The sequence below is a fragment of the Dasypus novemcinctus genome, chromosome 6 (assembly GCF_030445035.2).
Source record: "Dasypus novemcinctus isolate mDasNov1 chromosome 6, mDasNov1.1.hap2, whole genome shotgun sequence".
In the NCBI taxonomy this organism is placed as follows: Eukaryota; Metazoa; Chordata; class Mammalia; order Cingulata; family Dasypodidae; genus Dasypus; species Dasypus novemcinctus.
Genome location: NC_080678.1, coordinates 105575966 through 105590678, shown reverse-complemented (window position 1 = coordinate 105590678; position 14713 = coordinate 105575966). Strand labels below are relative to the sequence as shown.

Genomic DNA, 14713 nt, shown 5'->3' with positions numbered 1-14713 from the left:
GCCCCTGACAAGAATAGAAGCGGACACAGAAAGAACACACAGTGAATGGACACAGAGAGCACACAATGAGGAGGGGAGGGGAGAGAAATAAATAAAAAATAAATCTTTAAAAAAAAAGAAAATTCTTTATCCAACAAAATTGTCCTTCAAATATAAAGGCAAGCTTAAAATGTTCACAAACAAACAGAAACTAAGAGAGTTCGTAAAAAAGGATCTACCTTTGTGGGGAATATTAAAGAAAGCCTAGGGCCTCAGAGAAAAAGACAAAAGAGAGAGGCTTGAGGGAAGCAGACATGGCTCAACTGATAGAGCATCCACCTACCACAACGAAGGTCCAGGGTTCAAACCCAGGGCTTCCTGACCCATGTGGTGAGCTGGCCCATGTGCAGCATGCCATGCACAAGGAGTGTCTTGCCACTCAAGGGCACCCCTGTGTAGGGGTGCCCCACATGCAAGGTGTGTGCCCCACAAGGAGAGCTGCCCCACATGAAAAAAGCACAGCCTGCCCAGGAGTGGCACCACACACACGGAGAGCTGACGCAGCAAGATGACGCAACAAAAAAGAGACCAGATTCCCAGTTCCACCTGATAATACAAGTGGATGCAGAAGAACACACAGCAAATGGACACAGAGCAGACAACAGGAGGGTAGGAGGAGAAAGGGAGAGAAAGAAATGAAATAAATCTTTAAAAAAAAAGAGAGAGGCTTGGAGGGAAGTATAGAAGAAAAGCTAAAGGATAATCAAAGGAGTAAACAGATGAAAATAAGATATGACATATGAAAAACAAAGAATAAAATGGTGGAATTAAATAATGCATTTACAGTAATATCATTGACTATATGAATGGACTAAACTCCCCATCAAAAGATACAGGCTGGGAAGCAGATGTGGGTTAACCAATTGGGCACCTGCCTACCACATGGGAGGTCCCAGGTTTGGATCCCAGTGCCTCCTAAAAGAAGATGAGCAGACACTGCCCCACTGCAATGAGTAGATGCCCCAAGCCAGCAGACACCACCCTCACTGCAACAAGTAGATGCCACAAGCCAGCAGACACTGCAGCCTGTGGGAAGCAAGTGTGGCTCAGGCTATTGGGCACTCACCTCCTTATGAGAGGTCCCAGGTTCAGTTGCCAGTGCCTCCTGGAGAAGGTGAGCAAACAGTGAGGAGACAGAGGAGAGAACCATCTGAAGGAGGGGGTGGGTAGATAAAAAAGGAAAATAAAGTAAATAAATCTTCAAAAAAAATAGGCTATGGAGCAAATGTGGCTCAAGCAGTGAGGGCCTGCTTCCCACATGGGAGTTCCTGGGTTCAGTTCCCCGTGCCTCCTTAAAAAAAAACAGCTTAGGGGAGCCCATGTGGCTCAGTGGTTGAGCACAGCCTTCCCACATACGAAGTCCCAGGTTCAACACTCACCCCAGTATCTAAAAAGGAAAAAAAAAAAAAGATATAGGCTGACTGAATGGATAAAAAAACATCAGCCAACCATATGCTGCCTACAAGAGACTCACCTTAGACCCAGCGATAAAAACAAAAAAAAGTAAAAAGTTGGAAAAAGATACTTCCCACAAATAATAACCCAAAAAGAGCAGGGCTAGCTATACTAACATTAGACAAAGCAGACTTTCATTGCAAAAAAGTTATGAGATAAGAAAGCCATTTTATATATATAAATATATATATATTTTTTACAGAAAACTCTGCACCTTTTTTTCAGTCCATGTCTTTTTTTAAAATTGACTTTTTAAAAATGTTTTTCCATTATATATTAATAAAAGAGACAGTCCATAGGAATATAGAACAGTTGTAAATATCTATGGACCTACCAGGGTGCTCCAAAATACATAAGACAAACTGACAAAACTGAAGGGAGAAATAGACATCTCTACAATAAAGGAGGGGGAGCAGATGTGGCTCAAGCAGTTGAGCACCCACCTCCCACAAAGGAGGTCCTGGATTCAGTTCCCAGTGCCTCCTAAAGAAGACAAACAGACACAATGAGATGATGCAACAAACTGAGGCAACAAGCTGACAAGTAAGTAGACACAACAAGCAGGGAGGAGATGTGGCTCAAGCAGTTGGGCACCCACCTGCCACATGGGAGGTCATGGGAGGTCCTGTGTGGGTCTGGTTCCCAGTGTCTTCTACAGAAGATGAGCAGACAATAATCAGACACGATTAGCAAACAACATGCAGAGACAAGCAGACACAGCAAGCAAACAACAAGCAGACAGACAAGGGAGCCATCTGGAGGGGGGAAAAATAGTAGATTTCAACAGACCACTCACATCGTAGATAGAACTAGACAGAAGATCAACAAGGAGACAGAGAAATTGAACAACATGATAAACAGGTTAGACCTAACAGATATATACAGAACATTACACCTAAACTCAGCGGGTTATACATTCTTCTCAAGTGCCCATGGATCTTTTTCCAGGATAGACCGTATGTTGGGAACAATGCAGCTCTCAATAAATATAAAAAGATTGAAATTATACAAAGCACCTTTTCAGATCATAATGGAATGAACCTGGAAATCAATATTTGACAGGAAGGATGTAAATTTACAAATATATGGATCTAAACAATATACTTTTAAATAATCAGTGGGTCAAAGAAGAAATGTAAGTATAATCAGTAAATATATTGAGACAAATGAAAATGAGAACTCAAGTTATCAAAAATTATGGGACACAGTGAAGACAGTCTTGAGAGGGAAATTTATAGCCCTAAATGCCTATATTAAAAAAGAAAGAAGAGCTAAAATCAAAGACCTAAGTGAACAACTGGAGAAACTAGGAAAAAAACAGCAAACAAATCCCAAATCAAGCAGAAGGAAAGAAGTAATAAAAATCAGAGCAGGAAAAATGAAATCGAGAACAAAAAAACAGTAGAGAAAATCAACAAAACCAAAAGCTGGTTCTTTGAGAAGATCAAAAATAACAAACCCTTAGCTAGACCAACAAGAAAAATAAGAGAAGATACAAATAAATACAATCAGAAATGAAAAGGGGGAAGTTACAACTGACACCATAGAAATAAAAAGGATCATAAGAGGATATAATGAGAAATTTTATGCCAACAAACTAGACAACCTAGATGAATGTACAAATTCCTAGAAATGTACAATCTACATTGACGCTAATACAAATACTAGAACTTAACAAACCAATCACATTTAGAGATTAAATCCATCATCAAAAATCTCCCAACAAAGAATTCCACCAAGCATTTCATGAAGAAGTAACACCAATCCTGTTTAACTCTTCTGAAAACTTGAAGTGGAAGGAAAATTACCCAACACATTTCATGAAGCCAACATCACCCTAATCCCAAAGCAATATAAGGACAGTACAAAAAATTACAGACAAATCTCTCTAATGAACATAGATGCAAAAATTCTCAACAAAATACTTACAAATCAAATCCAACAGCTTATCAAAAGACTTATACTTTGCAATCAAGTGGGATTTATTTCTGGTATGCAAGGCTGGTTTAACATAAGAAAATCAATCAAAGTAATACACCACACAAATTGAAGGGGAAAAAAAAAACATATGATCATCTCAATTGATGCAGAAAAGACATTCAACAAAGTCCAGCACCCTTCCTTGATAAAAACACTTCAAATGATAGAAATAGAAGGATATGGGAAGCAGATGTGGCCCAATGGGTAGGGCATCCGCCTACCAAATGGGAGGCCCAAGGTTCAAAGGAGAGTCACCCAGCACAAAAAACGTGCAGCCTGCCCAGGAATGGCACCACACACATGGAGAGCTGATGCAGCAAGATGACGCAACAAAGAGACACACATTCCTGGTGCTGCTGACAAGAATACAGGCAGACACAGAACAACACACAGCAAATGGACACGGAGGGCAGACAACTGGGGTGGGGGGGGAGCGGGGAAGGGGAGAGAAATAAATAATAAATCTTTGGAAAAAAAAGAAACAGAAGGATTATTCCTCAATATGCTAAGAGGCATATGTGAAAAACCCACAGCCAGCATTGTCCTCAATAGGAAAAGGATGAAAGCTTTCCCTTTAAGATCAGGAACAAAACAAGGATGCCCACTGTCACCACTGTTATTCATCACTACACTAGAAGTTCTAGCTACAGCAATGAGACAAGAAAAAATAAATAAATAAAAGGTATCCAAAAAGGAAAAGAGGATGTAAAACATTCACTATTTGTAGATGACATGACCCTATATTTAGAAAATTCTGGAATGTCTATGATAAAGCTACTTGAGCTAATAAATGAGTTCAGCAAAGTGGTAGGATACAAGATCAACATGCAAAAATCAATAATGTTTCTCTAAACTAGTACTGAACAATCTGAGCAGGAATTCAGGGGGGAAATTCCATTTACAATAGCAATGAACAGACTCAAAAACTTAAGAATCAATTTCACCAAAGTAGTACAGGACCTGTATTCAGAAAACTACAAAACAATGCTAAAAGAAATCAACAGAGACCTAAACAAACAGAAAGACATACCATGAACTATTTTTGGAGCTGAAATCTTTGTACTATTAAAGCAACTAATTTCTAATTTCCAGTTTCTGCATAGAATCACACAAGTGGTTTATGGAGTATTTGGATTGCAATTATAAATGATTTTTGATATGCAAGTTAGTATTCTCAGTTGATTTTATTTTATATTCCTAATGGGATGTTAAAGCCATTTTGTCTTTTGTTTTTTTCCTAAAGGAAAAGAGAACCCACGCTTTTATGGACACTAGGTAAACACCTTCAGCTTAAAATTTTGGCTAAATATTTTACTTTATTGTTATCTTCCAGGTGTCTAAATCTCCAGTCTGTCTGTTGTACTTGTAATTTAACTCTGTAATGGAATAGTTTGTTGCCAATTATTTATATTAAGTAATTTTTAAATATTTACAATATTGTTAACTAATACACTATTAAGTTATTGGCCAAAAAAAAGGACATTCCATGTTTGTGGACTGGATGACTAAGTATCTTGAAGATGGTAATCCTACCCAAACTGATTTATAGATTCAATGCAACACCAATCAAAATCCCAATAACCTACTTTAAAGAAATAGAAAAGGCAAATACCAAATTTATTTGGAAGGGATAGTGTACCCAAATAGCCAAGAGCATTCTACAAAAGAAGAGTGACATGGGAGGAATTTCACTGCCTGACCTTGAAACATACTACAAAGCAACAGTGGTCAAAACAGCATGGTATTGGCATTATGACAGACACATCCATCAGTGGAATAGAATTGACAAACAGAAATAAACCTTCATCTCTATGGCCAACTGGTTTTTGACAAACATACTAAAGCCATGTTAACAGGACAAAACAGTCTCTTCAACAAATGGTGCTGGGAGAACTGGATATCTATAGCTTCTCCCTATATAAGAATCAACTCAAAATGGATCAAAGACCTAAATATAAAAGCCAGGACCATAAAACCCCTAGAAGATAACATAGGGAAGCATCTCAAAGATTGTGTAGTAGGTGGTGGTTTATTGGACCTTACACTGAAGCACAAGCAACAAAAAAATAAATAAATGGGAGATCCTCAGAATTAAACACTTTTGCATCTCACAGTACTATGTCAAAAGGGTAAAAAGGTTGGCAACTCAATAGGAGAAAATATTTGGAAATCACATCTGATAAGGATTTAATATCCATGACATAAAGAGATGTTACAACTCAACAATAAAAAGACCAATAACCCAATTTAAAAATGGGCAAAAGACTTAACAGACATATGTACAAAGAAGAAATACAATTGGAAAAAAAAAAACATGAAAAAATGTTCAACATCACTAGCAATCAGAGAAATGCAAGTCAGAGATAAAAACGAGTTATTTCACACCTGTGAGAATGGCCACTATTTAAAAAGACAGAGATCTACAAGAGTTGGAGAGGATGTGGAAAGATAAGAACACTTATTCACTGTTGGTGGGAATGCAGAATGGTACAGCCACTGTGGAGAACTGTTTGGAAGTTCCTAAAGAAGTTGAATATAGATTTGCCATGTGGCCCTACAATACCACCACTGGATATATGCCTGGAAGAACTAAGAGCAGTGACACGAACAGACATCTGCACACCGAAGTACACAGCAGCGTTATTCATGATTGCCAAAAGCTGGAAACAACCCAAGTGTCCATCAACCATCGAACGGATAAACAAACTGATATTTCACATGATGAAAATTACACAGCTGTAAGAAGAAATGTCATAAAGCATATGACAACATGGATGAACCAAGATGACATTAGGTTGAGAAAAGCCAGACACAAAAGGACAAATATTGTATGATTATGTTACTATGAACTAAATATATTGAGCAAAATATTGTATGATTCCATTTATATAAAATGTAAATATAAATCAATTTATAAAGATGAAATTAGATTAGTAGTTAGGTAGGGCTGGGGAAGAAATGCCAATGGGTATGGAGTTTTTCTTTTTGGAATAAAACTGTTCTAAAGTTTCTTGTGGTGATGAATGCACAATATTGTGATTATACTAAAATCCATTGATTATACACTTTGGGTAGATCATATGCTATGTAAATATATCTCAATAAAACTATTTCTGACTACTGAAAGAATAGCTAGAAATAGCAGCTATGTACAGCAGGGGAAACAAGAGCAATTGAGAGCTGAAGAATTTTCTTGTTTGTCTGTTTTTTGTCAATTATTATTACTGAAATAATGAAAATGCTCTAATAACGACTGAAGTGATGAATGCACAACTATGTGATTATACCAAATACCAATGATTGTACACTTTGAATGAACTGTATGCTTTATTAATACGTATCAACAAAATTGATTTGCTAAAAAAATTTTTAAGAGAAAATAAAGATATAAACTTTTAGAAAAAAATGGGAGAAAATCTTCACAATCAAGCAAGAGGCAAAAAATTCTTATACTTGACACCAAAGTACAATCCATAAAAGGAAAAATTAATAAACTGGACTTCATCAAAATTAAAAACTTTCATTCTGGGGAGTGGACATGGCTCAAGTGGTTGAGCACCTGGTTCCCACATGGGAGGTCCCAGGTTCAGTTCCCAGTGCCTCCTAAAAAGCAACCACCACAACAACAAGCAAAACAAAATACCAGCTCAGCGGAGCCAAAAATCTTTCACTCTGCAAAAGATCATGTGAAGAGAATGAAAAGACAGGCTACAGACTAGGAGAAAATTATTTGCAAATCACATATCTGGCAAAATACTAGTATTTAGAATAAAGAACTCTCAAAATTCAACCATTAAAACTCATTAAATGCAATGAATGTACCACACTAATGAAAGAAGTTATCTATGTGGGAGGAGTGGGGGTGTGGGGAGTGGGATGTATGGGAACCTCATATTTTTTAATGTAACATTTTGTGTTATCTATGTATCTTTAAAAAAAAGATATTAAAAAAGGGGGGGAAATCCAATTAGAAAGAGGGTTGCATGAAGAGACATTTCACCGAAGAATATTTACAGCTGGCAATAATCACATGAAAAGATGTTCAACACCATCAGCTATCAGGGAACTGCAAATTAAAACCACAATGATATATTACTACACACCTATCAGAATGGCTAAAATTTAAAAATAGTGACAATATCAAATGCTGGTGAGGATATGGAGAAACTGGATCACTAATATATTGCTGGTGGAAATGTAAAATAGTGCAGCCACTCTGGAAAAGTATGGTAATTTCTCAAAAAATACACATGCACTACCCTACCATGCAGCAACTGCACTCTTGGGCATGCATCTCAGAGAAATGAAGACTTATGTTCACACAAAAATCTCTAACCATGTTATACCAGCTTTATTCATCATAGACAAAAAATGGAAATAGCCCAGATGTCCTTCGGCGGGTGAATAGCCAATAAACTGCAGTACACCCATACCATGGCATATTACTCAGCAGTAAGAAGGAACAAATTATTGATATACATAAAAACTTGGATGAATCTCCAGGGAATTATGCTGAGTGAAAAAAGCCACTTTTAAAAAGTTACATGCTGTATGTTCCCATTCATACAGCATTTTTAAAGTGACAACATTTAGAAATGAAGCACACATTCCTGGCTGCCAGGAGTTAGGGATGGATGAGGGGCACAAGAGGGAGGTGGGTGATCATTATAAAAGGACAGCACACAAAATCCTTGTGGTAATGGAATAGTTCTTTATCCTGACTATGGTGGTGGATACACAAACCTACATGTGATAAAGCTGTACAGGACTAAATACACACACACATAAATGAGAATAGTAAAATTAGGAAAATGTGAACATGATCAGTGCATTGCATCAATGCCATTATCCTGTTTGTGATACTGTGCTATAGTTTTGCAAGAAGTTATCTTTGGAAAAATTAGGTAAAGGGTACATGGGATTACTATGATTTCTTACAAATGCAGTTTACAATCTAAAATAATCTTATCAAAAATTTCCATTAAAACAAAAAAATACATAGATATTAAGTATGGGAAACCTTATACATTTCATGATTCAAAAGGAACCATAAAAGATTCCTTTCCACAGTATGTCTATAGCAGAATACCTTCAACAAAAATGCATCATATCTGAAACAGGTATTCTAAGATAATACTTTAAGATCAAAGTTTTAATTCCCAAATTAAACCCAAATCCCAAACTAACATAGTTTCCTTCAGATAAGATAAGAGAATATTTATGGCCAAAGGTTATCTCACATTCACTACATTCATAAAATTTTTCTACTATATCTGTTTCCTGATATGTAGGAAGGTTTGGCTTCTTGCAAAATGCACCAGTATACTGATTAGTTTTATAGGCTTTCTTTCCTATATGTGTCTGTTGATGCTCAGTGAAATCTGGCTTCTTGCAGAATATCTCCCAGTTTTCATTAGAGTCAAATGTACTCTCTCCTTTATAAGTTCTCTGAGTGTGAGTGGAGAGTGACTTTCTGCTGAAACTCTTCTCACTCACGTTACACTCAACGTATTTCTCCCCCACCAGAACTCTACGGTGATTAATTAGAGCTGACTTTTCCCCAACAGACCTCCTCCCACAGTCATTAAATTCACAGCGACTCTCCCTTATGCAAGGTCTGTGGTGGACAAGAAGGGTCAAATTATTAGAAAAGGTTTTCGCATATTTATTATACTCACAGGGCTTCTCCCATGAGCATGCTCTTTTATGGGTATGAGGGCTGCCTCCTCATGGAAGGCTTTCCTGCATTCATTATATTCAGAAGACTGCTTCCAAGTCTGAATATTGTGATGCTGAAACAGGTCCTCGTTTCCACGATGGCTTTTCCAATTCCATCATATGCAAAAGGTTCCTCTCTGGAATGAGGATTCTCATGCTTGGTACAGAGGTGCAATTTCCCATGTGTATTAAACTCCTCTGGTTTATTTACAAAAGAGTTTCTATTACTAATAATTAATTCTGAAATATAATTCAAACTCATTCCATATGGGTCACATTTACCAGATATTCTTGATGAAGCAGGGTTTGTGTCCAGATAAAATGTTTTTCCTAATGTACTACTCCTTGCCTGAGACAATGTTTTGCTGTTGATGAACTCGACTTCCTGCAGATGCTGGTCTTGGTTTTCCTGGCTCTTCTCCACCAGGTCATCAACTATGAAGAAATCTAGAATGAGAATAATTTATCATAGTTTATAAATGTTAACACAGGAAAAGGAAATGTATACTCAAATGTCTTATTATAACCCAGCCTTTGGTTGTGAAAGTGATCCCAAAGGCATCATCCTTCTTGGCTCCCGTATGTGTGGAAAAAAACAAATAACTTGCAGTAGGGGAAAATTACAGGGCATCCAGCAATAAAACACAATAATCTGACCTTTTGCCAATGTAACTTAAAAAAATGGATAGAGAATTTGAAATAAACATAAACAACAATAAAACAAATGTTTGACTAACTGCTTGGTCCTGGAATGGGGAACCTCACAGAAAACAGAATCAGCCCAACAAGTCAAAAAATAGTAAGTAGAAGCACAAGGAAAATAGTAGATAATAATGTAAGGGGAGATCTCAAAGCAACAATTAGATGGAGATCTAGATGGGGACCTCATCCCCTCTTATCTATTTTACATACAACCACCAAATTAAATTTCAAAAATAACTAATACACACATTCAAAGGAAAATTCTACTATGTGGGCTACATATGCATTCCAGCTGCAATTCACAAAAAGCACTAATGACCAATGTAAGTACACATTCAGGCTGTTCTTACAACAGGGTCAGATGCATACCTTGAGTCATCTAGTATATCATCTAAAACTCAGTCTGAGGATCACTTATACAACCAATTAAGTCATCATCATTAGAGTGTAGGGTACTTCTCTTTGCATTTGTCTTCTGATTTGTGTAATAATTGTCAAAAGTCTTCCTCTTGTCAATTTTCTGCTCTTTGACATTAAGGGCAGAAAATGAAAAATTCTGAATTCTCAACTGTGTTCAATGAAATCTCAAAAAGAAAGAAAAACTATAAAGATGTTGTCTCCAGGCTTCTCTTTTTTTATAATTTTTTTGAGGATGTACTGGGGAGTGAACCCAGGGCCACATGCATGCAAAGCAGATGCTCAGTCACTGAGCTACACCTGCTCTGCTCCAGGCTTCTTTTATACCTTCATCATAGCCGTCACAATATTTTAGGAAATTCAATAAGAAAGCGGAAGGATGATTTAATAATGATAATTTACTTCCCTATTGTAAATATTATAATTTTTTTAGGTATCGGCAGGGGATTGAACCCAGGACCTCGCTTGTGGGAAGAAGCCAGTACTCAACTACTGAGCTACATCAGCTCCTGCATTATCTTTCTAAGGAAATTCATCATTCTTCTATTTTCTTAGCATTTCAGTCTATTTTCACATTGTTGGACATAATTAATGAGTGGTGTTTAAATAGCTGCTAAGGTGATAAAATAGCAAACTGTTTCAAATTTAGGAAAAATAAGATCAACTACAATCTTACAATGTTTCTTAGATTATAAATGGGACCAAGTGGCTCATATGGTAATTGCAAGATAGGTTTTATTCAATTAAAAAACCATAAGTAAATTTCCTTTGTTCATTCAAATTAAATTTTTATGAATTATAAAAAAATATAAAAGTCAAGAAACCACAATCATTACACAGAATTGCTCAAAAAAAAAAAAAAAACCTCAAAAACTAAAATTGGTCACACTGGAGCCCTGGTGGTATGGCTCTCAAACACCATGCAGCTAGATTTTTAAAAGTCCAATCTGACAATATCTTTTAATAAGAGAGTTTAGACCCTTTCAGTATACTGTAATTACTAAAATATCTGGATTTGGTTTCCTGTTTCATTTACAGTTTCCATGTGTTCATCCCATTGTTCATTTCCATTGTTTCATTATCTTTTTTTAGTCTGATCCAATATACGTGGTGATTTCCTTTCTTTTCCATTTTCTTCTCTTTAAAACTTTTAAAGCACTCTTGCTGCTCCTGTGGGGTGAACTGTGTCCCCGAGCCCCACATCTGTCAAAACTAAGTCGGGCCACTCGGGAGCCCGAGGCCGGAGCTGTGATCCCGCCCACTGCCAGGCAGGCCAGGCCAGGCCAGGCGCGGGTCAGTGAGGCACCTCCATCAGGCCAGGCGCGGGTCAGCGAGGCACCGCCATCAGGCCAGGCGCGGGTCAGCGAGGCACCTCCATCAGCCAGGTCTGCAAGGAATTCAACAAGAAGACAAACGACACCGCAGAAGGCATTCCTCTGCCACTAAGATTTCTGCAAAGCCTGACAGGACATTTGAAATCAAGGCTGGACAACCCACTGTTTCCTGCCTTCTGGAATTGAGAAGGGGCCCGGCAGAAAGAGAAAGGTGGCAGGCCTGGTGACCTTGAAGCACAGGAATGAGGTTGCCCACATCAAAGCTCAGGACAATGCCCTTCCCTGCAGACATGCCCTTGTCCTCGGTTGTCCACTCCCTCATCGACTCTGCCTATTCCCTGGGCTTTCCTGTGGTGAAGGAACTGGCAGCTTTCCAGAAGAAGTGAGCCATATTTCTGGCTGCTAGAAAGAGGCAGATTTAGCAACCTGGGCAGAAGCAGCCCAGAAATGACCTCTACCCCCCACATTCCAGGGCTTTTAAATTATACATTTGTACACATATGGCTGAACCAAGGGATCAACCCTATACAAAGACCATTGTCACCCAGAAAAATAAAATGAAAGTTTAAAGTTGTGGGAGCAAGCAGGTGCAGCTCAATGGTTTGAGCACTAGTTTCCCAAGTACAAGGTCCTGGGTTCGACCTCTCTAAAAATCAATCAATCAATCAATCAAGTTTTAAAGCTGTACATGTTACAAACTTGTATCATTTTCCAATTAAATTTTATCATTCCTATTTAACAATAAAATTTCTTCTAAACAATTAGAGGATGTTAGAACACGATTCTGATTGGCTTATATGCTACCATTTTTCAACATTTTATGTTTATTTGTGTCCTTTCTATACTGAACAGAATATTACTACCATTTTATATGACAATATTTGATTAGATAACCTATATGTTTGCTTATTTCCTCCCAAAACTGCTGCTTCCCATTTCCCCCATCTCAGTCAAAAGTATCACCATGTATCCAGTGTCTCAGGATAAAACCTCTCAGATTATCCTTGATTATTCTTTTTCATATACCCATAACCCAATCTAACAGCAAATCCTATTTGGCTACAACTTCACAATATATCAAGAGTTCAATCATATCGCCTAACTTTCACAATTTCCCAACTAATACAATCCACAATCATCCTTCCCATTGACTCTGGCTAACTGATCTCCCTGGTTTTACTCTTACCCTCTTTCCCCAACCCTCTGCCAGCATTTCCACTGCCCAATAGCTAGAGATTTATATCAATCAGAGCATGTGCTCGCTTGCTCAAAACCTTCCAAAGACTTTACCTCATTAGGATAAAATTACTGAATTCACAATGGCCAGTAAGACCAAGCATAACTGAGCCCCAACTACTACTGATATCATCTCTTACACGCTCCCCAGACACACTCACTTCAATATACAGCCTTGTTCATTGCTATTCTACACTCTGATCTCAGCTTGGTGGCAGGGGGTATACCATCTAGCCAGAATATTCAGAACCCACTGGCTCACTTCACCCAAATTTGTGTTAATCATCACAGTGACCTCTAAGAGGCCTTTTCCTAATTGCACTTTCATAAACAACACACCACATTACATTATCTTCTACCATTAGAATGCAGGCTTCACAACAGCAGAGTCATGATATTGTCAGCAGCTATCTCCCTAGCACACAGATATAGCTGGCAGGCGTTAGGTATTAAATACTTGTTGAATGAATACATTAACAGTTAAAACAGGACAACTGACTGATACACCAATGTACATAGCCAAAAGGTGGAAGCAACCCAAGTGTCCATCAAAAAGTAAATGGATAGACAAAAGGAGTATACACTGTGTGTAGTATATACACACTGTGGAATATCACTCAGCCATAAAAAAGGAGTGGAATTCTGAGACATGTGACAACATGGATGAACCTCAAAGACATCATGTTGAGTGAAATAAGACAGACACAAGAGGACAAGTATTGTATGCATCCACATCTATGAAATACCTAGAATAAGTAAATACAGAGAGACAGAAGACAGATTAGAAGTTACCAGTGCTGGGGAATTGGGGTAAATTGGGAGTTACTGCTTAATGCGTACAGAGTTTCTATTTGGGGTGATGAAAAAGTTCTGGTAATAGATGGTGGTGCTCAAAGAACAATATTGTAAAAATAATTAACATCACTGATTCGTACACATGAAAGTGGTTAAAATGGGAAATTTTTTGAGGTATATATGTTACAACAATTTTTTAAAGGCAAATAAAATGGATACAGAAAGAATAAAAAAATACCTGTAATGAGATAAGCAAGGACTGGATTTTTGGAAGGGAAAAAAAGAGCATTTAGCTATTATCTGCAAATGTGATACATGCATCTGAGGCAGGCAGGCCAATTATTCTCAGTCACCTCCAAAGTTCTGGTAATTCTAAGAAAAGGTTCCTGAAAATTCAGAGATGCCAGTGTCTGAATGAACTCCCTGGTTGTGGCTCCCTGTGTACTCACTAACTCACCTGGGAGGCTCTGGCTTTGGCTCTCTTCCTCTAACCATGGCTCCTCTCCTTGCTCCAACTTGAAGATCACTTCTGCTTTGGTTACACAATACCCTGTGGATGGGAAATGACAGTGTTTGGGCCAGGTGGCCTGAAGTTCAGGATTTTTAAAAGAGGACAGGGCATGCCCCAAGAAGATAGAAGCTTAACAAAAATAGGCCCACTTGAACATTTCACTGGAGAGAAGAACACAAAGTTTTTATAGTGTCCAAAAGGAATCAATCAGTTTCTGACTCCTGAATTTCAAGCTTATAAATCATTATCTCTACAAAGAAACCATGTATATATCTGCAACTAAAAAAGGAAACAAATGTTATTGGGAGTTAGATAAAACACAACCTCTACCCACTGAAAGGAGGTGGCTGTAGTTCTCCAGCATCATGTCCCTGTACAGGGTCCTGTGAGCAGGGTCCAGGTGCTGCCACTCCTCCTGGGTGGAGCCCACGGTCATGTCCCTGAATGACAGTGACCCCTGGAACAGCACATTCATATTCAATGTAAACTGACTGAACCTGGATTACATACAACATATGTTTGGTAA

General features: G+C 37.9%; 1 protein-coding gene across 1 annotated transcript in view; it reads right to left on the bottom strand.

Moving 5' to 3' along the window:
* Nucleotides 1–6777: 6777 nt before the first annotated feature.
* The window catches only part of LOC131278779 (putative zinc finger protein 487), a 57099-nt gene continuing 49163 nt past the window's right edge, over nt 6778–14713 (bottom strand). Inside the window, 4 exon segments of the mRNA XM_058299244.2 lie at nt 6778–9191; nt 9194–9289; nt 9292–9639; nt 14134–14226. Coding sequence (XP_058155227.1) covers nt 8566–9191; nt 9194–9289; nt 9292–9639; nt 14134–14226 — 1163 coding nt within the window. The 3' untranslated portion in view covers nt 6778–8565.